At 43.0% G+C, this 26,135-nt stretch overlaps 1 protein-coding gene across 2 annotated transcripts in view; it reads right to left on the reverse strand.

Annotated features, from left to right (window-relative positions):
• Window positions 1-17,534, reverse strand: part of LOC142582884 (cytochrome P450 3A2-like) — a 52,319-nt gene extending 34,785 nt beyond the window's left edge. Inside the window, exons 1-5 of one of the 2 annotated variants that reach the window (XM_075692982.1) lie at window positions 17,317-17,534; window positions 14,286-14,382; window positions 12,154-12,206; window positions 11,113-11,209; window positions 9,353-9,469 (exon numbers count right to left, since the gene is read on the reverse strand). In XM_075692982.1, coding sequence (XP_075549097.1) covers window positions 9,353-9,469; window positions 11,113-11,209; window positions 12,154-12,206; window positions 14,286-14,382; window positions 17,317-17,384 — 432 coding nt within the window. In that variant the 5' untranslated portion in view covers window positions 17,385-17,534. Of the gene's footprint in view, window positions 1-9,352; window positions 9,470-11,112; window positions 11,210-12,153; window positions 12,207-14,285; window positions 14,383-17,316 lie in introns of those variants that run through there. The other variant, XM_075692983.1, reaches the window with a different exon arrangement.
• Between the last annotated feature and the right edge of the window lie 8,601 nt (window positions 17,535-26,135).

Raw genomic sequence — 26,135 nt, forward strand, 5'->3', positions numbered from 1 at the left:
CAATGGTTCTATCTGCTGTCTGTTGTCCCTCAAGCTTGTGTAATCTGATTGCATGTGCAACGTGAATTGTGTCGAATTTTCTGGCAGACATGCGGGCATCAACAATTACTCTGGAACCTTCGATGACCCATGTATAAAAGCCAATGTGCTTAATCAGCAGATCAGATTTTCGACGATTGCCGACTGTGTTCGTCTATATTGTTGTCCTTTGAGTGTAGCCTGCTTTTGAGGGCACAGGTTTATCCAATAAAATGCTAGTTTCATCAATCACAGTTTTTCTACCTTCTTCACAGTCACAACTATGTGACAATATGCTAATAAAAATAAGCTTCATGAAGCAACATGTTTATAGCATTCATGATGACGTTGTGTGGATAGCCAATTGGAATGCTCGCCCAAGTGAATATTTAGTATGGGAAGGAGCGGCTGAAAACTCAGGGAAGCGGCACCGCTGCTATTGGTAGCTATACCACATTTTTAAAACTTTACATTACACGCTTTACACGGAGTGCTTAAATCTCTCTCCTAATGATCAGAAGTGTTGTAAAGTGATGTCAGCCATAATCAGACTGCCTAGCAAGCGCTGGCGGCGCATGCATTTTTCATTTGATATCTTTTCCCTTGTCCTTCCTTCCCCCTCTCCGTTTCGTATATATGGGCTCCAAGACGGAAGCATTAAACATTCAGGTTCCAACCTTCGAACCGCATGCTGTCATATTCAGTAGACATGCTACATGTATCGTGACGATTTAACAAGGAGGAACCACCCTACCGACCTAGTACTCTTGTACACAACCGTCAAAATTGTTCCAGGATCCCTTTAAGTGTCTGTCTTTATTAATGTCAATGGTTTCTGCATTACCATGCCATACATATAAACAACCCAAAATCCTCTGGCCACGTGCACAGTGAACTCTCAGAAAGGGTGGAGAGTTAGCTAATCTTAATTAAATGATCCCAATGATTTTACAACTTAGTAATTACACAACTTGGTTTCTAAATTTTCACTCACAACCCAAAACTAGTTCACCAGGTTTGTTAAACTTAAACAGTTTGTCCATTAATATGTCATTGTCTTTTGGTGCCGCAGCAGCACTAAACACTTCTCCTTACTGAAAGCAATGAATGCTCGACAATGAACTGAGAGTCTAACATCATAAAGGTCAAACCAAAAGCGGCTTTAATAATTAATTAAAGCACATGCATCACACAACTTTGGGAATGTGTTACACACACAATCTCACCTAGCTGACCTAGCCAAAGACATTGTTTTCTAGTAAAAGTTTCATGTCATACTTTGGTTACTGATCTTTCAACGTGTGTTGATCCCTTCTTTGACAGAATGTGCACTCTTGACTAAGGCTTTGTAGCAATCAAATGGGGCTATAAGGTTCAAATGATTGAACAGATATCTTTTTTTTTATACCCAGCACGGCCAGAAACATGGCCTAAGAATGCCTTTTCCCTTCTGTACTAATGCCGTTGAATATTGATTTTCATTTCCAAATCATATAATGTTGCTATAATCTTTGTAGCAACAATGGCTTGAAATGTTTATTATACTTGCCCCTCATCTCATCCGTCTAGTACTGTACAATCTAATGGACTGTTACAATTTGGTTCAGGCAGCAGGCTTAATTTTAAGAGTTGGAAATGCCTCCGAGGGAAGCAAGACAGGAATGCCAACAAGAACGGCACACAAACATATATTCCAACAAGAAAAACGTAAATACAAGGACAAAGGGCATGGCGGCAAGCAAGAAATATATCGAAGTGTGACTACAAAGCATTCTGATCAAGTAACACTCCACAGTTTGGCTGGCGTCCCACGAAGCTGGTGTGGTGTGTCGCCCGATGATTTGCATGAGATGAGACGGCAGGCCTCTCCTGGCCTCTCGTTCGTCGGGTGGGTGATAAGTGTGGAAGACTTGACCTTCAGAGGTCCCCTTATCCGTCAGTGCTTCACCAGGTCCCTCTGGCAGTGGTTGGCCTCCCGAACGCTGACATCTGACCTAAGCTGCAATGCATCTTTCTTGCTCCGCTTTTCAGCTCCGTCTGGCTCTACCAATGTGGTCCCTTTTTCTTCGGTAGGCTGCTTGAGCCATGCATAATTTGCAGATTTGCTGAGTGCTCTTTTAGAGTGCTCCTCGATTTATTGTTTTCTTCTTGATGTTTATTTTTTCACACCACGACCACACATGCAAGGAAATGTCATCCTGTTGTGGACGGTGCACGCGCCTTGGTGCACGTGCTTGCATGGTTCTGCCACCACTTCGTCGTCCTCTTTGAAGCGTCATTCCCCACTTCACCACACAGATCTGTACTTGGTTGTTATGATGGATTTGTATGCTCCTTGTGTAGCAAATGCTGGTTTTGGTGCATGAATAATTCCGAAGCTTTTATTGGTGCATCTTGTAACATATACCTTTGTAAAAATGAACATTTTTGTAGTGCCAGTTAATGTGTGCTATAGTGCCACCCTGCTAGGAATTGCGAAGTGAGGGACTACTGCACACAAAAATAAGTTTGGAAAAATTGGCTGTTTTGCCTGAAGGCAGACCAGTGAAAGCAATAGCAAGGTTTGGCGTTGCACTCGTGCTCTAACAACACGCAGAGGTGACATGGTATGACACAGCAAGCAAGGCAACTGCTGCTTCCTAGCAAGAACAGCCCCCTGGCAGATACCAGGCACATAACAACACAAGCACAACGAACAACACTGGCAGCAGTGTTACAGGTGTCACACCTCAATAGTGCATGAGATAACACAGGCAGAAAATTGTTGATGTTTGTCTGTGCCCAATCAAAGGATTAGATAGATGTAGCTTGACATTTACCCTTCACTCAAACCAGTGTATGCACTACAGTGTCGTGTGCACACAGCTGCTCAGCAAGAACGCTAATGTGCATGCGTACAATGCTCACACCAACAGTGGAAGCCGGAATGCGGGCCTGGCTCCAGCAGAGCTGAGTGAGCATCATGGTGCATCCACTTGGCTTCATTGCTTTTGCTGCCAAATGCACTGTGTGCCTTTGGAGAAATTCTAACTCTCTATGCATCGGCTGTGCATGTGCCATCAATACCAGAGCAGCATGGTGCGTGGTGGAATGAACACAACATGAGTGTCCGTATAACTGCCATCGCATGAATAAAAGTAAATTATGGTATACTGTAAAACAATTACACAAGCTAAATCAGAAGACATAAATGCATGAGATTCCCATGAACAAGAAAACTACTTGATCTCTGACTTGCTTCCTGTAAAGCATGCAGAGCATTCAGCTCACCAAAAACTAATACCTCTAATGGCAACGTCAACCTTATCTCTTTTCTTTTCAGTTTTAGTAAGTCACTAACACACAACAATAACAAACCACAATTTACACAGAATTTCAGAATCAGAATGAAAATTTATCATTAAATGCTTGGTCATATTGACACCATGATTTGGGGCTCCCGCACCGCGGGACGGCGCGCGCGAAGGTTGGCGCCATGAAAGACGAAGCGCGTGAGCTGCTGGTTCGTCTTCTGGCCCGCCGTTAAAGAGAAGCTTCTATTTTGTGAGACTCCATCTTCAATCTACGTTACGTTTTTCTGGTGAAGGTGCTGGGTACATGCTACCACTCCCAGATCGAACACCGCCTACAAGCCCAGCACGAAGTCCGGTCGAACTGACTCCAGTTCACATATGGACAAGCTGTCGACTTCAAGAACTGCCACCTGAGCACGAGCCTCTACCCAATCGAGTCAGAAGGATGAGTACCTCAGTTCGGTCTTCTTCCTCAACCGCACCGACCGAGGTCATCCTTAACCAGCCGCGAACCCCCACATCCTTCCATGGGGACACCTTTGAAGATGTTGAGGACTGGCTCGATCACTTTGAGCATGTCGCAGAATTCAACGGCTGGACTCCAGAGTGCAAGCTACGCAACGCCTACTTTGCCCTCGAGGACTATGCGCGGACATGGTTTGAGAACCGTGAGGTGGCCCTATCGACATGGGACGAATTCTGACGGCAGCTAATCAGCACATACGCCAGCCTTGATCGCAAGGAGCGAGCTTAATCTGCAATTCAGGCGAGAGTACAGCAGCTGAACGTAAGCGTTGCAATGTTTGTGCAAGATATGTGCCGACTTTTCCGACGCGCGGATCCATCCATGCCGGAAGAAAAGAAGCTCAGAAACTTGATGCGCGGCGTCAAGCAAGAGTTATTCGGTGGACTAATATGCAACCCTCCAAAGACCGTTGCAGAGTTTCTTGTGGAAGCCATATCAATGGAAAAGGCACCGCAGCAGTGAACAAGGCAGTACAACCGCGACATGTCGACCCTATCGCGTGATCCTCTCACTATACCCTTGGACAATACCGATGCCTTGCGGGAGCTCATTAGGCTTGTTGTCCGAGAAGAGCTTCAAAAGCTTCAAGTGGCTCCGGTATCGATACCACGACTCGCTTTGGCTGAGGTCATCTGGGAGGAAATCAGGCAGGCAGTACAAGTCCCGGAGCGAAGCAAGACACCACAGCACGAGGTACAGCAGCCACAGCCTCGCATGTTGTATGCGGAAGCTGCATGAAGTTCGTTGTCCCCGGCTTTTTACAATGTGCGCGACGTCCCGGACTTTCATGGTGTGCACGCCGTTGAACAAGCAACTGGTGACTTCAGGACTCGCCGCACACCGTTCATGGCTGAAACAAGACCACCCCGCAAGAGCAAAGTATGCTGCACTGCAGACCGGAGGCCCTTGTGTTTTCAGTGCGGTGAAGCCGATCACCTCTACAGGGCGTGTCCTTACCGCCAAGCTGGGCTCCGTGGATTTTCACTGAATGTGCCGTGCCCGCGCAATGGTGAACGCCCCCTGGAAATTGAAGCCTACCTCGCGGACGCCAGGACCTCGTTTGCCCCACGATTCCGTATCCCCAGTCACCGTCACCTGCCCGAAACAGGTCTTCCAGCCCCATCTTCACGCTGAGCACAACAAGGTGTCGCTCACCCAGTCCTGCCTCCCAGGAAAACTGAGTCCAGCGACCTGCGGAGGTGAGGTTGCTGACGTTACGAACGCTGAAGATCCTCCACTGAGACGACCACGATATGTCATAATTGAGACGCAAAGAAAGGAATGTAGTTCGGTGTCAGTATCCTGTGACATACCAGTTACCATAGATTTACCACGAAGTCACGGCGTTAATCGACACGGGTGCGGACACGTCTGTTATGAGCCAGAATTTCGTGCATATTTTGAACAAAGTTTCGATGCAATGGACTGGGACTCAGGTTCGTACTGCAGGAGGGCACCTCATAACTCCAATGGGCCGGTGCACGGCACGGGTCAATCGGGGCTTCACGTACATCGGCGACTTCGTCATTCTTCCTGAATGTTCGAAGGACCTTATACTTGGCGTGGATTTCCTTCAGGCGAACGGTGCCATCATCGACCTGCAAGAGCCTAGAGTCAGCTTCGCTACTACGCAAGCCATAGCAAACAGTAATGACAACGACCGTGACATCGCATTTCGCGTAGCAGACGATCACGTCACGGTGCCACCCAAGAGCAGCGTGCTTACCCTTGTCCGATGCGACATGGAGGACAACGCCGAAGAAATTGCTGAGGCTAACATCCTCCTGCTTCTTGAGCGCCACATTTGCATAGCCAGAGGGCTTCCTCAGGTGCGCAACAAATGTTCAGTCGCCTTGCTAACAAACTTTAGCAATGAATATCGGCATGTATCGCGAGGAACGACAATCGCATTTCTTCGCGAAATCATTGATGTTACGGACATTGCCACATTGGAAATCGCATCGTCTCAGCAATCTGAGTTACCCATCCTAAAAGAACGGACTCACGTTAATGCTGCTCTGCCAGACCATCAGAAAGACAGTCTACTGAGTCTCGTGAATGAATTTGCAGACTGTTTTTCAACGTCGTTCAAAGTACGGCGCATGTCCATCACAAAGCACCACATTATAATGGACGAGTCCGCACGTCCTGTTCGTCAGCATCCTTACAGAATGTCTCCAGTGGAAAGGGAAGCGATCAAGCATCAGGTGAAAGAGATGCTCCAAGACAACGTGATCTAGCCGTCCACAAGCCCGTGGGCCTCCTTTGTAGTGTTAGTCAGAAAGAAAGACAACACACTACGCTTCTGTGAAGATTATAGAAAGTTTAACCGTGTCACCAAGCGCGATGTTTATCCATTGCCATGCATCAACGACGCATTGGATCGTCTACAACATGCCAATTTTTTTTCTTCATTGGATCTTAAATCAGGGTATTGGCAAATCGAAGTTGATGAACAGGATCGTGAAAAAACAGTGTTTGTGACATCTGACGGGCTGCATGAGTTCAAAGTTCTCCCCTTCGGTCTCTGTTCCGCACCTACAACTTTTCAGCGGATGATGGATACCGTGCTTGCTGAACTCAAATTGCAAACCTGCCTCGTATACTTAGACGACGTTGTGGTGTTCTTGAGCACGTTTGATGAACATCTCGCACGACTCGAGAGTGTCCTCGCGGTGATCCATACTGCCGGCCTCACCATCAAGCCTGAAAAATGCTACTTCGGGTTCCAAGAGCTATAATTTCTTGGCCATGTCGTTGGTCCTAAAGGCGTCCGACCAGACCCCGACAAGTTAGCTGCCATCGCCAAGTTTTCGCCACCCACAGACGAAAAGGCTCTCCAATGCTTCCTTGGTTTGTGCGCATATTATAGGCGCTTTGTCGAGGGATTCTCGAGAATTGCTGAGCCTGTGACATGGCTCACACGCGACGACGTGCCTTTCATTTGGGTAGACGAGCAGCAGCAGTCGTTCAATGAATTGCGCAAGTGCTTGCAAGCGGCCCCAATACTTGCTCATTTCGGCGAAGACGCTGACACTGAAATTCATACTCACGCTGGCAATATGGGTCTCGGCGCAGTTCTTGTGCAGTGGCAAGCTGGTGCGGAACGCCCCATTGCTTGTGCAAGCCGCAGTCTCACCAAGGCTGAGAAAAACTATTCAACCACTGAAAAAGAATGCTTAGCGGTTGTGTGGGCAATTGGTAAATTCCGACCCTACTTGTACAGTAGACCCTTTAAGGCTGTCAGCAATCACCATGCCCTGTACTGGCTTGCCAACCTCAAAGATTCTTCAGGCAGACTAGCCTGTTGGAGCCTGCACTTACAAGAGTACAACATTACAGTTGTCTACCAATCTGGAAGGAAGCACAGCGACACCGACTGTTTGTCACGTGCACCACTCCCTACGACGTCCTCGGACCCTGACCATGACTTGCCATTTGTCGGCGTCATCGATGCCATAAAGATGGCTGAGCACCGGTGCGCTGACCCTCAGCTGCTGCCGCTGATCGAGCACCTTCAAGGAGCTGAAACTGTCTTACCTCGGTCGCTCGTGCGCGGCTTATCATCGTACTCTTTGCACAACAATGTCCTTTACAGGAAAAACTGCGGAAGCGGTGCAAATACGTACCTCCTTGTCCTGCCGTCGGCATTGCGCCAAGACATTTTGCAAGCCTGCCATGATGAGCCATGTGCGGGACACCTGGGATTCACTAAGACATTAGCAAGTATACGCCAGAAGTATTACTGGCCCCGGCTTTTTTCTTCTGTGAGACGGTACGTGAAGACGTGCCGTGATTGTCAGCGCCACAAGAAACCACCAGTTAAACCAGCTGGCTTTCTCCACCCTGTGGACCCTTCTTGAGCACCGTTCCAACAAATAGGAATGGATCTACTTGTGTCGTTCCCAATGACCTCTTCGCACAACAAATGGATAGTCGTCGCTACTGACTACTTAACACGGTACGTCGAAACCGAAGCTATTCCGCAAGCAAACTCGTATGAAGTGGCCAAGTTCTTTGTACGCCACATCGTCCTACGACATGGTGCACCGTTTGTTCTCATCACCGACCGCGGTGCAGCATTTACAGCCGAACTTATGGAGGACGTTCTCCAGCTGACGCATTGCTCTCACCGCAAGAGCACTGCATATCACCCTCAAACCAATGGATTAACTGAATGGCTGAACAGAACACTGGCTGATATGCTCTCCATGTATATCAACGTAGAGCACAAGACGTGGGATGAGATTTTACCCTATGTGACCTTCGCGTATAACACTGCTGTACAGGAGACTACACAGTTTATGCCGTTCGAACTTGTATACGGGCGCCACGTCACGTCAACACTTGACGCCATGCTACCTCTAGTTGATAATAGCCCGACCAGCGAACACGCAGAAGAATTCGTACAAAGAGCCAAAGAAGCACGCCAGCTTGCTCGGCATCGTATCCGGAGCCAACAGCATACCGACACCCTTCGATACAACCAGGGTCGACGCGACGTCCATTACAATACCGACGCCTTCGTGTGGGTCTGGATGCCCATCCGTCGCTGTGGACTCTCGGAAAAGTTGCTCCGCCGGTATTTTGGTCCCTACAAGGTTACACTCTGCCTCAGTGACGTGACCTACGAAGTCGTTCCTTGCAGTTCTGACCCCAGTTCGCTCCGTCGCCGCCCTCGCCTGGAAATTGTCCATGTAGTGCACATGAAACCCTACTATGCGCGTATGCGAACGCCGAGATGCACCCGAGGAGCTCCATTTCTTGTCGCCGAAAGAACTTTTTGACGCAACCGAGACGGTCACTTTTCATATGGTGGCATTTGACACCATGATGTGGAGCTCCCGCACCGCGGGACGGCGCGCACAAAGGTTGGCACCATGAAAGACGATGAAGCGCGTGAGCTGCTCGTTCTTCTCCTGGCTCACCATTAAAGAGAAGTGTCTATTTTGTAAGACTCCGTCTTCAATCTACGTTACAATATTACAGTTATTCAGTATGCAGAAGGAGGTCCCATAGTCAGACTGTATCGGGACCTCCGTGAAAAAGCAATTACGATAGTTAACTCAAACCAACAGTAGCACATTGATAAGGTAATACACAAGGAAAAGAAAAAGAGCATAAACAGAACAAAATACAGAATTAATTACAAAGAACAAGGTTTTGGCATATCTCATGGTAGCAAGGCAAATCACAGCATAACAGAAAATTATATGGATATGAAAAAATACAAGTCTTAATTCCTATCTTCATAAGCATTCTCTAACCTTTTTATTGTAATTTGCAAATGCCAAGTGCTTACCTTTTCTTTTCTTATTTTTCATGGCATGTTATATCAAAACAGCCATGGCTTTTTAAATTCTGAGTAATTATTTTATAACAAACGTTAACATAAACCCTTCTGACTACTTCACAATGACTGGCCTGCAGCCCCTTTTTCTTACCCTCATGTATAGTAACTTCTCCTCTCACGACCATAATTGTTCAATGGGAAACAATGACGATAATGACACACCTTTCGAAGCTTACCGGTCGTGAATGCTGGGCTACATGCCGGCCTTATCTTTCTCCAGCGTTCTACGTGTGCCATGACCATCATGTTGTTGACTACAGAATCCCCAAAGTCGATTTCCTGTGAAAAGCAGCAAATGAGAACTAGCACAAAGACTTAATTTATGCAACTCTCTGAAAGCCTTGGATATCAATGCCTAGTTAACATTTTTTATTTACTGAGACTACTGATACCTAAATTGTAGGAGCACTCAAAAAGTGAAATTTTGTAAGCGAATGTAATACTAACACTTTGAAAATTGATTCAAGTATCAAATAAAGCACCAAATATTTTATTTTTAAGCTTTATTTCTATTAATTATCAAGAAAAAGGTAAAATCAAAGCTTCAAGGCTTATTTGCGGCCTAAGATTCATCTACTGCTATCCAAACAAAGATACAACTGAACAGTTTGTAAACAAGGAACTAAAAAAGGGTGATAATTTCTGCATGATGATTTAAAAACATACAGACGTAGACATGTTTGGCATCCTTAAGTCATTTACTGTATAAAACATCATGACAAAGGCAACGGCATGACAGAAAACATTTACATAATGATGATAGTGACAACAGCAATACACCAACAATGGCTGCTGTATGACTATGACAATGGCAATGACAACATGATAAGGACAGCCTCATGATGACAAGACAACAATGATGGCATGTTGACAACACTTCGGTGACTGAAATTGAAGACATCAAATTGCTGCCTTTGTGAAAAGGTTACTGAGAATGACTGCTAAGAACCAAACTGAATATAACTCTGCATCACTTACCATTGAATTAGATCATTTGAGCAATCAATTGACTACGCTTTAACCTGCCAACCTTGAAATTTTGTATATCTGATCTTAAAGTCTTTCAACTCTCTTCCACATCTTATTATCATATCCCTTTTAACCCCTTCCATGCCATGAACAAGCTGGGCTTGTCCACGCGTTTCTTGTAAAAATTGCCAAAGATGGGCTCAGCTCATCAATTATACTTTTCATTTTCTAGCAATGCCTCAGACGAGCTGGTTTCATCTGAGTACTCTTTCGGGCTTCTGGTAGACGGCAGCCCACAGTCCATGGGGCAGCACGAGCAGAAGTGACTTTATTCTGGCAGAGGAAAACATGTTGGCAACTGGGGTGCTTAAAAATAATTTGGCCATTTGGTCAGGACAGGGGATAATAGTGTGGCATGGAACAGGTTAACCTGACCATGAGAATGCCTTAAAAAGTGTGCACTTTGAGTGTTATACTACAATGTCACATTGCATTAGATTCTCAAATTTAGTACTTAGTTATGGTTATGCTGACAATCCTAGTTAGCCAATCTGTTCTTCAATTTGTTTAATTTCTCTACACGCCAAATGTCTCCACATCTCTCTTATCCACCCCATGAGAAAGATTTACACATGTACTTATGGCATTCCACTACATCATGATGCTATGGAAGCTCAAACACAACCTTTTAGGTTATTGCTGCTTCAGCACAGTAAAATATTTTTAATTGTGCCTTATGTGAGCAGACTTATCAACAATAAACTTTTACTCCCACTAAGCTCCCACCAGGCAGTCTTTGAGAAATATTGCATGCATTCTGCAGCGCATATACAAATATTCAGTATAGGCATTCATGAGAGTGTTACTTGGTGACCAGGCAGGTTTATTTAGCATATTCAATATGTGTTCTAGTTAACCTTAACAGTTACTCAAAAAAGCAGCACATCTCTCACCATTCTGTTTGGCAACGAGTTAAAGTCCTTCACAAGCACCTGCTTCACCAGTTCTGGCTCTGCAACTATCAAACTTGGCTTTGCAGCTTCAAAAAACCTAAGCAAAAAACACAGAAAACCATCCACCGACATTTTCATTAGATGAAGCTTCCCATTTCCTTTTAATAAAAACAGAGGTACACTGCAAAAGCCCCCGAGAACCTCATGTTTCACAAAATGCAAAAAAAAACTTCCACACATAATCAATTAAATTATTACGCTAAATTTACTGTAAAGCTGTCCAAATGAAAAGAGCAGGTGTAATACTGTCAAGGGTACGCCCAATTTTTTCTAATGTCAACGTGAGCGAAAAAGAAACACTTTAATGAAAGCTTGAGAGCCTCACCTGGCAGCTCACCTAGCATGTTACTACAGATAAAAGTGTTGACACATAAAACGACATACATAAAGTACATCGTACTTGCACAGTACATATAAAGATGCACTCTTTACACTGGTCACAGTATCTGGCCTAGGTCAGTGTCCTGTAACTATTTTCATGGCCCCTTCATAGGGCGGGATGCAATGTTGGAACCGCTCCTGGGTTTAAGTACATATTCTAGCTGAAAGCAGGATCCACAGCATGTGTTCAATGAAAACATGAGCATGACACTACTCACAGCTGGTTAGGCCTAGTCTCAAGTCAGCTAAAGCTTTTAGCCTGTTTCAGTTATTTTTTTCCTTAACTAATCTCAAGCATTATGTTGAAACGGACTTGTAGATTTAGGGATACAAGTGTCACAACAGGCTATACAGGCCAGTTGCCTGTTCTCAACATTTATTATGTTTAGTGTGGCACCTATCACCAGTAGCATGCTTCCCCCACAATATGCTACAGTGCTTGTAGCTCCAGTTCATTCAAGTAAGTGTTTCCAGGTAGAATCACTACTAGTATCAACAAATGCTTACACGCCATACACAAGCTGCACCAATGTTGCCTTCAAGAACTTCATTTGTTTCTTTTCCGCTAACACAAAGAAATGAGATGTCAAGACTGCTCACCCAGACAGTCGCCCATACTTTTGGTACCTCTCTTGATCAGGTAAGTATACAGGCTATAAATAAAACCAAAGCTATGTTAGCATAACTAAGTGCCTAGGTATATAAAATTAGCATGCTGTGATGCAATGAAAGATGATCAGAAAGAAACTTCCTCCTATAGTCTACCTCAGTAGTCCCTTGCAGCACTGTGGAAGCAACACAAATTCTTGGCCAATAGAAAGGTTGAATGCCCCTCGAAATGTACTCATCTGTGCCGCGTCATCTGCTCTGCATCTGCTTGGCATCCTCCATGACAAACTCCATGAGTGGTGGATTGACGCAAGAAATGTTTTGACGCCGTAACCGTAAGCTGTGTTTGCATGTAGGCGACAGCGGGATCTTGCATCTCGTGCACGTTTTCTCTGCAGTTACCTTACATCCTTCATAGCAAGTAGTGAGGGAAAATGCCCTCATGAATGTTTGCCTGCACCACTGCACCTACTCGGCATTTACTTTGCATTTGCTCACTGTACCGGCATCATGTACCGTGCTAGAGCAGGGCCGCAAATTAATGACGCAGTGAACAATTAGGCTTTTCCAAAGCAACAGAGTTAAAGTTGCCTTTGGCGACGTGCCTTAGTAGGACGAATTCAAAGCTCTGTATACTGTTGCCTGATGTCTAGTGGTTTGCTAAGTGATGCTCTAGAGAGGCTCTCAAATTGTTACTATGGGGAATGGACTTTACTGGCCTGTCATAATTCTCTACTGAGCAGGAAGAATAATTGGCCCGATATTTCCGTGCACCCACAGTGCTTCACAGTTTACTTCAAAGTCAGTCGCTTTGCATGTATCCAAAACTAAGTTCCTCTGCTTGTATAGAGGAGGAAAAGGAACCGCAATACTGATACTAGATGCTTTTGCCTGAAAGGAGCAAAGACTTTAGCAATAGTAATGTTGTTTAATTGCCTGCCTATGACCATTTGTAGAGGATATTGTCTTTCTTTTTTTGCATGCAAGTGGGTGCGCATCTCTCACAGGAGAGAAGTTAATGCATCACTACTTGTATTTTTATTCAAAGAGTTCCATTTTGGGATGAGTGGGTAGGGGGGGACAAAGATAGGGGGTTCCCCCTGGGCACCCCTTGAATACGTGCCTGGTTATTGATTTCAGTAGTATTATTGCTCAATGATTAAAAAAGCACAGTCTGGACCAGACATGAGCTGTTGTGAACCATTTGAGGCAGAAAGATGCCATGTGAGCTAAGTGATGGCATTGCAGTGAATAGGAAATAAATGTTTTGCATGTTTCTGTGGCATTACATCTACATGGAATTACTGCATATAATCCAAGAGGGAGCAAAATTTCATATAAGTCTGCCCATCTTTAGCATCAAATGAAGCTGTAGTTGTGACAGAAAGCCACACCTCATGTTCGCAGGAGCCAGGATGGACTCGAGACAAGCAATAAATGTGTCTGTCTTAAGACATTAAAGCATGCTTGAATGCAAGCTAAATACATTAACACATTTAACTGATGGTAGCTGAAAGGTTTCTTGGCCAGCAATAGAAACATGCCATTGCAGCATCCTTTGTCCTGCAAAGTTCAGTACTGCCATCTGTCAAAACACATTCAAATCAGTGATACTATAGGGATAAAAACAAGAGAGCAATAAACCTCTGCTCTGCTTTTCCCCATTGTATTCTACAGCTAGAAATCAAATGCTACTTGGTTGTCCCCTGTGCTGCTACTCATTGCACAGCTTGACATAGCAGCATAGCAAACAACCAAGCTAGCCCAGGGGTGAATGCTAAAACATCCCAATGTTCTGCTCTCACATGACCACCTTCTGCTTTTTAGTGTCATGACACATAAAGCCACAGGGAAACAAAACCAAATCTGGTTAGTAAAAAAGTTATTACATTAAATTATTTAGGATCCTATGAGGCTTGCCAGTATTTTTTCTACAGTTTCGACAAACTTCATTTAATACAAGAAATGGGAAGTTAGAAAATGTCATATCAGTGCTTCTTTAATGCTATGTTTACATTTCAGATAAACAATTTTTTTCTTCAGCCCTTAAGACTTGTGAACTTTCTTTCAATATTTGTATCTCCTTTGTGATGCATAGTTCTTGGTATCAGAGTATACTGTACCTTTATGAAAGTGCGGTACAAGGGACGAAGGATAAGTGACAGTGTTTCATATGGCACATTTTGTTTTTTCCAGTGGTTGCTGTGCCTTGCGAGGTAGCTGCAAGAAATGATGAAGGGAGACAGTCAAGCATGCACACGCTGTCAGAACATCAATCCAACTAAAATACCTTAAAATTGTTATATTTTATTCTTCACATGTAGCTGTCAAGAGAAAACATATTTATTGAAGGAGATCTCTATTAGCGCATTGTCTCAGTTCATAAGCTCTCGCTAGCATAAGGTAGCACCATCATACTGCATCTAATTCATGTACTTACATCACACTAAAAAAGAAAGAATATTGGTCTTATCAATGACTTTTTCCTTGTTATTTTCTATTAATCTAATGGTAGCATGGGTAGCATGTTGACTATGGCAGTTAGCTTCCCTAAACCCATTCATACTTAGAAGGAAGCATGCAACAGCATGTTTGAAGCTGCAGTGTACCCAGTGGCGTAGCTAGGTCGTCTGGCACCCGGGGCCCATAGGTCTTCTGTAACCCCCACCCTCCCTGGTGTAGTCGAGGAAGTCAAGGATATCAACAATTTCCGGGTGTCTTCAGACGTATATGGCACCCCCCCCCCCCCCACTGGCTCCTTGCACACGGGCCCCTTGCACCCTTGCACCTCGCTCAAAACTAACATTTAGCAGTAGCGCTCTAGGACTATGTGCCCTTACCATTCCAACTCCACTTCGGAATCTCACGCTCCCATTCCATCTGTCCAACTGATTCCATCATGCCATTCCTATTCCATCCCGGTTGTGTAAAAATTTTGAATTGTCCCGGAATCAATTCAACTCCACAGTTGTCACACTGCAATTCTGGTATAAATAACTTTAAGTGAACGAACTACAATAGCAAGATATCAAGCAGCGAATTGGAATTGGTTGTTGAGCCAACCAATTCACAGTGGCAGAGTGTATAAATTCTCATAGATACGTGAACATTAGCAGTGCTTAAAATGAGCCCCCCCCCCACCCCCCCATCTCTCCTTACATTCTTTAAGGAGGGGCTCGGCCTCCCCTTGATAGGTCGATTGTAGCACTGCTGCCCCCTTTCGACAAGCACTGGACCTGATTTTATTACCAGTGGTGCCAGGTGCGGGGCAATCCTAACTCTAAAATTTTTCTATTATTGATTTAATTGCAATTAATCGTTCGATGTGGAAAACAGGAAAGCAGGCATTGTCGTACTACTGCATGCATTTCCCTGTGGCAGTGCACATGACAATCACCGCCCTTGTTTGACCAAGATTCTTGGCATAGCATATTGTTTCATGAGCTACCCGAGCATGAAGTTACCTGCTCATGAATTAGTGAAGGTTCACCTTTGTTTCTTTTGGTTACCAGTTAAGTTTCATTCATTTAGTTGTGCATTATGAGTGCCGAGATATACCAAATGTCTCAAACCATAAAATGTATTGTAGTGCCTGAGGTTGTCAATGAAGCAAAACAACTAATGTTCTGTTTTGCAACTAGACGTATTTACTTTATGTTCACATATCTTAAACCCCTTACCTCCAGAGTTATTTTTGAAAGAATGTTTCCAATACATATATATTAGAAGGCAAACACATGAAAGGTAACTTTACAAACATTTTGGCAGGTCGCCCTGCCTTCATCAGAGTAATCACTCTGATGAAGGCAGGACCACCACGTGTGTGTGTTTGTGTGTGTGTGTGTGTGTGTGTGTGCGTGCGTGCGTGCGTGCGTGCGTGCGTGCGTGTGTGTGTGTGTGTGTGTGTGTGTGTGTGTGTGTGTGTGTGTGTGTGTGTGTGTGTGTGTGTGTGCGTGCGTGCGTGCGTGCGTGCGTGCGTGCGTGCGTGCGTGCGCACATCAGTGAAGCCTTGAATCACAGGATCTGGCAGTGAAACAGGTCAAACAATAGCAGCTCGTTGGAAAAATACTAAGATTTTACTGATGTTTCGGCTGGGGACCGGCCTTCACTCTAACCTAGGCCAGTCCCCGGCCAAAACGCCAGTAACATCCTGGTATTTTTCATACGTGCTTCTATTATTCTTATATATATATATATATATATATATATATATATATATATATATATATATATATATATATATATATATATATATGAGCGTGTGCACCTTTATACTGGGCGCCGCCCTATGAAGACCCCCACTTCACTGAAGGGAGACTTTCAGCCCTGCACATTTGCAAGAGCCAAGCTGCACTGGATGAGGTTTGACTGCATCACAGTCAAGATTGCTCTGCCGCATGAGCTGATGGTTTCAATATGTTTACCCAAACAGATCAAAAATCTTATTTGCATCTTTACTTTTCTATACTACATTTCTTACTGTGGTGCTTTAATAAAGCACCAGAGCAAAAAAAAAAAATGTTAAGAAATAGGCACTTTCATCCCGCTGGTGCGATATTTAAATGACAAGTAATGCGTAGAACAGCCAAATTTAACAAAGCAAAAAAGGCTACAGGCAAGCTGTATCAAATAGAAACATTTCATCAAAAACAAAAAACAATTCTTGAGAAGTTGTCATGCTGGTTGTAATTACAGTATAGGCCATTAACCCCTAGAGAGTACCTATAAGTTTTATTCTTTAAACAACCTTTAACTGGAGGTTTGCAGAAAGGGGTGCTTCGACAGGCATGTGTGCATAAGTTGTGCGCCGTGACGTAGTACGCCCAGCACACACACATAATCAATTGATGCCGTTTGTCAGCGCTGCTGCTGCAGCTAAAGATGGTTGCGTCGGTGCTTGTGCTGCTGCTGTTACCTTTCTCCGACACTACAGATACGCTCTGTTTGGTTCGTCCGGGCAATAAATAAAATTCTGCCACTTAGCTCACTCGATACTCCATTCTAGTTGTCAGTCATCCAACGGTGCTGCCGGTATAAGTGCGTATACGTCTCATAGCGCGACTTCCCTTTTACTTCTTTTGTTATGTTCTTTTTTTCGGCTCCCGACAAGGCACACACGGATGTGCAATGCAAGAACAGCAAGTATACACTCACAAATAGACAGTTGCGCAGATCGTCGCAGCAAGTACAATCCAATCGGCTACGCTGAAGAAGAACACCATCGTTACAACACTTGATGGTTTAAAATGCTGTCAGCCGGAGGTCCGAAAATGATAACAGAACCCACGACCGCCGTCAGACTTCCAAACGAAAGCTTATTGGGGACCGCTTATGGACCGCATGATTACCGCCCCGAATAAAGGTTCTCTACTGGATGTACGCGGGTATGTAAACAAAGTGGCAGCTGCGATGTGGACGAGCAGCTAGCGCCAAACCACAGGCCACACGGCCAAGATCTGCGGCGTTATTTGTTATAAGATATCGCGTGGCCTCCGAGATTAAGACGCGACTACATTTTATTACGAAGTTACGGCCCAGAACACCATTACGGGACATTTATTCAATCACAGTGATACAAAAGTGGGCATATTCTAGAAAATCTTAGTCTATTATCCGATTGCGCATGTTAATTCATATCGGAAGCTGACGCTGACATGCACTACGCCGCCACATCGAGTACAGACATCTCTTCCAAACTTAGCTTTTTCCATCTTCCATGCTTATAGAGATTCCAATGCCATAATTTGACGGAAATGAGATCGAGAATACAGGACGCCTGCGATTGAATGGACCGAAATAAAGCTAGAGCGAAATAAAGCGGCACAAGCGCTCTTTTTCCAGCCAGTTTCGGTTTCAAGGAGCCGAATTCCCGCATGAAATCCGCTATTCAAAGTTTAATCGTTGGAATAGGTAGTGTTGAGGACGGGCCCCAAAGTACTCATTTGCTGTAGCCACCTATTGTTGATAATTAGAAATTTAATCACCATAGCTTCGCTAATTAAGTACGTAATTGCGGAAATTGATCTGTATCTAGAGGCCGCCAATCCGTACAGACTAGTGCTAAAGATAACGTTACCGTGATTTATCTTTCTCTAATTTTAAAAATTTGGTACAGATAAAAAGAAATAACACCCTGTATGGTGTACTGGCTGCAGCACATAACTTCACCGAGAAAAAACGGGCATACTTTTATTGTTTTCCAGCTCTGTCATTCTGCACCGAAGGGATAATGTCATTAAAGGAGTATCTAGCACTAGGAATCTGTAGAATTACAGCTGATGTAGCTCTAAACAGGTGCGTTTCGTGCAGCCTGCCAGTAATTTACCATAAAGCAATGCAAAGAAAAGACACAACAATCATGAAAATGCCCTGTTCTGCGGCTTTCCTCTGGTCTCATCATCTGAATTGTCACTGCAGAGTTTGTCCCGATTCTAATGGCATTGCTTAAATTGTTTTCAGGTGAATTGGTCATACCATGTCTTCTTCAGGTATAAGATATCTGAAGGCTTAAGGAAGTGTGGCCTTTCACCATGGCACGTTTAGGGGCTACGCCAAGGCACGTTGCAATTATCAGGAACTACAAAATTAAAGTAGCAACTGTGAACGTTGTGGTTGTGGTTGTGTTCGGCAGTTTCACACTTATTTTTGTTCGTTTGTATATGCTTGCTTTAGTTCTGCTGTTCTGCCTTCAGGATCTTGCGGCTCATACCATTTCTTCACGAGACATACACCAATATGGGAGCGCACCATGACCCGATACGTATGTACACAGCACACGTAACATTTCTTCGTCTAAGTACAACAAATCAACTGAGTACATTCATTTAGATATTTATGTGCAGTTCATGAAGAAGGTCGCGCAATATAACCGAAGTTTGAAATTGGGTGGGTAAATATCGCCCTTTAGTAGAGACAGTGCCTTACTGTTATCATGGGTATACTGAAAGGCATGGATCGCCACGCTTCTGCAACAATACTTTTAGAAACCTGTACTCACACCAGTAGTCACTGCAATAACCATGTACAAATTTATATTACTGTGCCATCGTACATGCTAACGTGTAGTGTCATTGCGTTATTTTTTTTTTCTTTTTCACGTTTATCTGCCATTAATTATCCCCGTGCGGGCAACACCAATAGATATAGGAAGAATTGTTCAATTCCAAAGAAATCCAATGGATGTATTAGTGATTTTCTTGCAGTGGCATCACTACAAAGCAGAGCATCGCCGACTGGTAAGAATCTTCATTTTTCCGCGATTAATTTTCTAACTAATGTGGAACAAGTGAGCGAGATGCAAGCACAGCAGTTGGCGTGCGATAGAATGTCAGACTTGCTGCCAACTGCATTTTGTAAGAAACCAATACCAGCACTCGCAACCAAAAGCTCAAACTTTCACAGTGGTTCAGAAAATCGCACCCTACGAATCATCTATCGCCAGAAGCAATGGTGCACGCTCGGCGACAGCACTGCAGATAAGCAACTATATTGCATAAAATTTATAGAGATAATATGCTTTATCGCTTAATGATATGCTTATTGATGTAAGTAAACATATGAAAGTACATCTTTCTGGTAGTTGTACTTATGGACCTCATTCTGTAAACTAAATATAAGTACACACGTGTACCTTTATGCTATAGCATAAAACACGCATGTATTCTCATAGGCCGTGTTACAGATATATGATACGTATTTTATAATTTTATGTGCACCTTAAAAATACGCATGTGCTTACACTTAGTGTTACAGCTACGTAGTGTATTCTATAGATTGATTCTGCAGCATACGATACACCTACGCGCTTATAGTTAGTGCAGCTATATGCCACATGCATTCTCTAACTTCTTGCTGTAGCATAAAATTACGCATGGGAACTTTTAGTTAGTGTTACAGCTATATGTCATAATCAATAACTTTATGCTATGGTATTAAATATACGCGTTGGTCCTTAGTGTGGTGCAGCTAATTTATGTTATATTTTATAGCTTTTTGCTACATCATAACTGTATGCATGTGTGCTTATGGTTATTGTTATAGAAGCACGTCCAAAAGAAGGAATGTCATGGGGACCTCCTATCATACTTGGATTGACATAATACGTTATAGGCATAAATTAAAAGTTTGAAGCACAGTAAAGCGCTGTCTTGCTTTGCTGCACTCGATCCAGCCATGACACAGAAATACGCACACAGCTGGGAGATATACACACCACTGAACTTTCTTCATTAAACTTTCCTCCGTGGTTAAAATATGGGCCAGCGATCCAATGCCTTTAGTTGTTAATATATAGAAAACGAAACTATGTGAGCTTTTATGCTTTAAAGTCCAGAATACTGCATGCCTTAGACGTGCGGTAGTACGTATGTGCTAGATCTGATAAAAACGCAGTATGAATTCTTGCAGACAGGTTAAAATTAGCAACAACGAAAAAAAAAGCAATGGATAAAGAACAACGTGGTTATTTCGTCACACGAAGCAAGACGCACTTGCAGCAGAAAAATTTGTACTATGTGTCTTAAGGTGAAAATTTTGTTTTCAAGACCCTTCTACTGTTATCGGCATCAAAAACGTATTTACGCACGAGCAAAGTGAAAACATGATTAAACCTTCATGTAATAATAATAATAATAATAATAATAATAATAATAATAATAATAATAATAATAATAATAATAATAATAATAATAATAATAATAATAATAACCTTTATTTCTTTCCATCAACGTGATGGGGGAGGTAAGGAAAAAAAAAGCTGTAACAGACAGCTTGACTAGTTCCCGCCCCCCCCAAAAAATAAAACATATTCCATAAAGGCAGACAGTTCAGCTATCGACAGCAAAAAAAACATTTTTTGATTGTACAAAAATAATACGTATAACTACAAGCATCTTTGTGGCGTATAAATATGCACATTCCCAAAACATGTGAACACGTAACTGTAGTAATGATATTGTGTTTACAGGACACTGCTGGAAGACATATGTAAACAGCATACACACAACAACGGCTTATTAACATCTGCATAATGGTATATCACGAACATTCGTCATTACATTTCACAAAGAAAAAAGAAGGAGTTCAGGAAGCACGTCAGAAGACAAAAAGAAATTTGATATGCATACAAATTATACATACGAGAACAATGTTCAGGGAAATACAACTGAGGCAGAAAAGAATAATTTTAATTGCTGTTTTGATGTATGTTCTATTTGTATAGCGTGTCTGTGACAAAAATTTAATAATTCTGGCAGTTTTCTTTTCATCATTTGCTGTCCATAGGTAGTTCTACACGTCTCTACGTTCCAAAGTTCCCTACTACGTGTATCGTATAAAGGAGCTTTCTTTGACAGAGAAGCTAAAGCTGAGAAAAAGTTTATGTTTTCTTTCACATCCTTTTTATATGTTAAACACAGACGGTATGGATACATGTAAGTAATTTTCATAATTTCCAGCTTTTCAAACAAAGGCAGAGACGGATGATCTCGAGGAACACCGAGAACATGTCGCAACATTCTTTTTTGCATTGTAAGAATTTTGCGTAAATTTGTAACAGCCGTAGTTCCCCAAACTAAATGTGCATAATTAATATGAGAGTGAAATAATGTATTGTAAAGAATAACCTTGACCTGCACAGGCAGTATCTCTTTATTAATGTACGTAGCTCCTACGACACTTGAAATCATAGAAACAACATGTTCCACGTGGTCTTCCCACGTTAAGTTCTCGTTGAACACAACGCCAAGAGTTTTGAATGCGCGGAGTATTTCTATTTTTGAATCGCCCAACAAAAGATCTGTATTTATAAAAACGCTCTTATTCCCTGGACGGAAAAGTATGGCTTTCGTCTTGGCCGTGTTTATTTTTAATGCATTAGCACTTGACCACTCAGTCAAACGCGATAGCGAGCTATTTGCTTCAGAAATTAAGTCATGCGGACATGCAGCTGAGAAAAGCATAGTTGTGTCATCGGCATAAATGATATGTTTAACGTTCGGATTAATACATATAATGTCATTCAAATAGATATTAAATAAAAGTGGTCCAAGGATACTTCCCTGAGGTACTCCTGATGTTATTGTTTTTTTATCGGAAGAGAAACCATTGAGGTAGACATACTGTTGTCGATTTTCTAAATAAGATGCTAAAAGTGCTAGTGCATTACCACGGATTCCATATGTATCTAACTTTTTGAGTAAGATTGAATGTGTAAGAAAATCGAACGCTTTTGTGAAGTCTACAAAAATACCCAAGGCTACTTCTTTTTTTTTCAAAGGCGTTTAAAATAAATTCTTTCTGCTCCAGCAAAGCCTGTTCCGTCGACCTGTGTTTACGGAAGCCAAATTGTGACTGGGAAAGTATACCATATTTATCGCAGAAATTCATTATTTTGGCGTAAATTACTTTTTCCAACCCTTTAGAAAAAATAGGGAGTATGGACACGGGTCTGTAGTTTCCGATGTCAGTCTTATCGCCTTTTTTATAGAGCACTGTCACCCTAGCAACCTGCAATCGTTTTGGAAACACTCCCTGTAAAAAACACAGATTAAATATGATAACTTTTCGACAATGCTCTTTTTGAAAACAGTTTTGAGTATCGTACTCCACGTAAGTCCTTCTGAAATTACTTATTACAGTCTAGTTGTCTTGTGCGTTTCAGCTTATCACTCTTAGAAAACTTTACACCCTCTGGGGCGTATCTTGTCCCACAACAATACTCGTCATCTGTCTTGCCCGCGTTTCCTTTCTTTAACGCTGCGAGCCTGGTACTTCCCAGTCACGAACGGCATGCGCGTTATCAGTGTGACGCAGCTTCTCGACAGGAAAGTAGCGAGCGCCGAGCTTTCAAGAAAGGAAATGCAAGCAAGGCAGATGACAATTATTGTTGTGGGACAAAAATACACCCCAAAGGGTGCAACGGTTTTAAGAGTATATATGTATAACTCAGTGAGAATATTTTACTAAGACTGTGAAGCTCTTCGGAATAAAATTAATGTTAAATATTGTTTTCTGTCTTCTCAGGCACGCCTCAAATGTCCGTACCAGGTATGTATTCTTCACTAATGTGCTCTGTTTTAGCTGTACATCCGGGAAGCAAATAGCTGTCGTTAGCGTCATTCTGCACCGCGATATTAGGCCTGTCGTTTTCTTTTTTTAGAAAGTTCGTGCACTTTGAATCTACTTCATCAGCTCCTTAATATCGGTTCTTTTTCCTTCTTCAGACTCGCAACTGATCTCCGTATTGAGTGAGAACGCTTCACTTTGTGTGAATCTTTTTGTGCAAATTGATGTGACTGTCCTTGCCATAACGTAAACGCAAAGTTGTTGCATGTTGATGAACTCACAGAGAGAGCTGTGTTTTCGTTTTAACGTATAAAAAAAGAAGTTTGCGCTTACCGCGTTTTCTCTGTTCCCGCTCAAATTTATTAACGATGTCGCAAAATTTTTAACAACACCATTCAATAGCGAACTTTACACTACTGTGTGCCTCGTTCGACCGAAAAGCGGAGAAAATCGCTGTTGTATGCACACAGCATGCCATTCGTGAAGCAAACTTCTGCAGAGACATGAATACTTTGTTTAGCGCAAAACAACAGACACAAGAAAGACGGCAGGACTAGGCTAAACAAAGTATTCATGGATTCGCACCAACTAGCCCGCCAACGCATTGTTCTGCAGAGACCACAACAGCTTTCGCCTCCTGTCGCCAATGTAAAGGCTGTACAACGAAACCAAGCGCATCATTTCATGACGCGGGCAAAAAAAAATGCAGTCTCAAAATTTTTATGAAAACAAATTGGTAGCATAAAATACTTTAAGGCTGGAATGAAAACAGATGGCATTGTATTCCTTCCAGAAGGTTCCGATATTGTACGTATAGCTTATTATCACCAAATCAACATTTCGTTTTGTATTCCATATTTTCTAGCTTCGCCTTAAATATCCGGAACAGGTACGTAGGTACGCCTCTTCTTGTATTGCGCGTTCTCGAAAGCAGCTGCTATAGGCACCTTGCATCGTGCAGAGGGCGCTACGGCGCTCCCATTTATCTCTCTGGTGTCGCCGACAGTGGCCGTCAGGGATGCGAATTAAATGAGATGGAAATAAAAGAACGACAACGGCAACTGTTCGCTATACTGTTATGCACCGAGCTTTGCCAAGCTGAAGCTTGGAAATTATCGCGTTTCTAATCTCGATCGCAAGCATGCTGAGTCGGGCGGAGCATGCACGCTTAGACATTTTCAGATATCGGATATTCTTGCCTTGTGACAAGCGATCAACGATGTCACGGCGCATGCGTTGTCACGGCGCATTACTTGAAGAAACGTCTGATATTGTGAAGCTCTGCAGATGCAAAGTAATGTTTCCATTTTGACTTTTGCTTTCTTTAGATTCACCACAGAACTCGGTACCTGGTGCGTATGCGCCTGCTTGCACTATATAAACATTCGTTACTCTTCCCCAACCACGTTCTTCTTTCTGATCATATTGGTTCTTTTCTGATGTCGTTTGTTGTTTTCTTTTTCCCCTTCCTCAGGTTCAGTACAAATGTCTTGGTACGTATGTATGCTTTTCCTCGTATTGCTATACTTCTTTTTGTGTGAATTGAGATGGCTGTCTTTCTTGCCTTACTTGTTGGCTCGTGCGCTACAAAGCTTGTTCTCATTACCGCTTCCTTAACGCGCTTGGAACGCTCGTCACCGGCGTAATAGCACAATAACCATGCAGACGTGCTACTCTAGGGCTCCACACTGGCCAGGTCGCCTCCAATTTCATGCTGCGTTTTCGGTACCCTAAATAGAATGCTTTACATGTTTCTAGATCCCTCGGCGTATGATTCGTCGGGTAAGAAAACGCCAGTGCAGAGAACGCGCCGGTCGCGCCTTATTGTATCGCTACCCTGGCTCGTAGTGCACCACTGCATGTCATGAAGTATAGTGAATGTCGGCCGTGAGTTGGCTGAGCAGTTTAACCCATGCCTTTCTTTTTCTTTTTTCCCGCAATAAAATGAGGACCTACATTCACTGTTCTTCTTTCATAAGAACTCATCTAACCTTTGTGTATACACAGCAGCGGATAAATACTTGAAGCATTCAAAAGCCATTGTGGAGGTTTGCTGTCACAGTGTTGTTAACAAATAAATAAATAAATAAATAAATAAATAAATAAATAAATAAATATTTTTTTATTTATAAAACCCTCTGGTCCAGAGGCATCGCAGATGGAGGGATTACAAACTTACAACAAAATGCAAAAGTTTATAGTGGTTGACAATTATGAATTAAGTACTACCTACACAATGTTATCTAGGCTTTGTAAAACGCGTGGTTATCTTCAATAGCAACAACTTCTGCAGGGAATATGGCGCAACGCCGTAGCCACAAAGCCACAACGGCGGGTCGTTACATGTATGCAGTGTGGGAGTGAAGGTTTTCTTATATTTGATCTTTTCATTTCTTTGGTTACAGTAGAGCCCATTTACAGAATGGCAGGGATAATCTGTATAAGACAGTAGTAGTAGGCAATAGCTGTGGAAATGAAAGGTGAAAATGAACTAATATTTGTCAAGCTGCCTTGAAGGCACATCTTCCCTGCCACATAATGATGACAATATTGCTTACAGTGAATTAAATTTGCAGTTACAGCTCATATAGATAGTTCTCCTGGCGCAGGTGAGGGATTCACTGTTTTTCAGCACAACGTAAAAGCCTTTTTACCGCAGAAGCGGCTCTCGTCTAGGTCTCCCGCAGACTTCTGTTGTATGTACGCAACAAAAATTACATCATTGCCTTACATGGCGGCACCTGAACTTCCTAAAGGCCTGCTCACTTGAGGCCGAACGGGTCGACATTTCCAGCCCATTTACCGTCGTCACGGGAAGTGAATGTGGTTGACGACTTATACTCTTTATGTGACCTCCGTAGCAAAGTTCGGGCGTAATCTCGGCGGTTTTCTTGAGATTGTTTCTCGAT

Source organism: Dermacentor variabilis, chromosome 5, assembly GCF_050947875.1.
Source record: "Dermacentor variabilis isolate Ectoservices chromosome 5, ASM5094787v1, whole genome shotgun sequence".
In the NCBI taxonomy this organism is placed as follows: Eukaryota; Metazoa; Arthropoda; class Arachnida; order Ixodida; family Ixodidae; genus Dermacentor; species Dermacentor variabilis.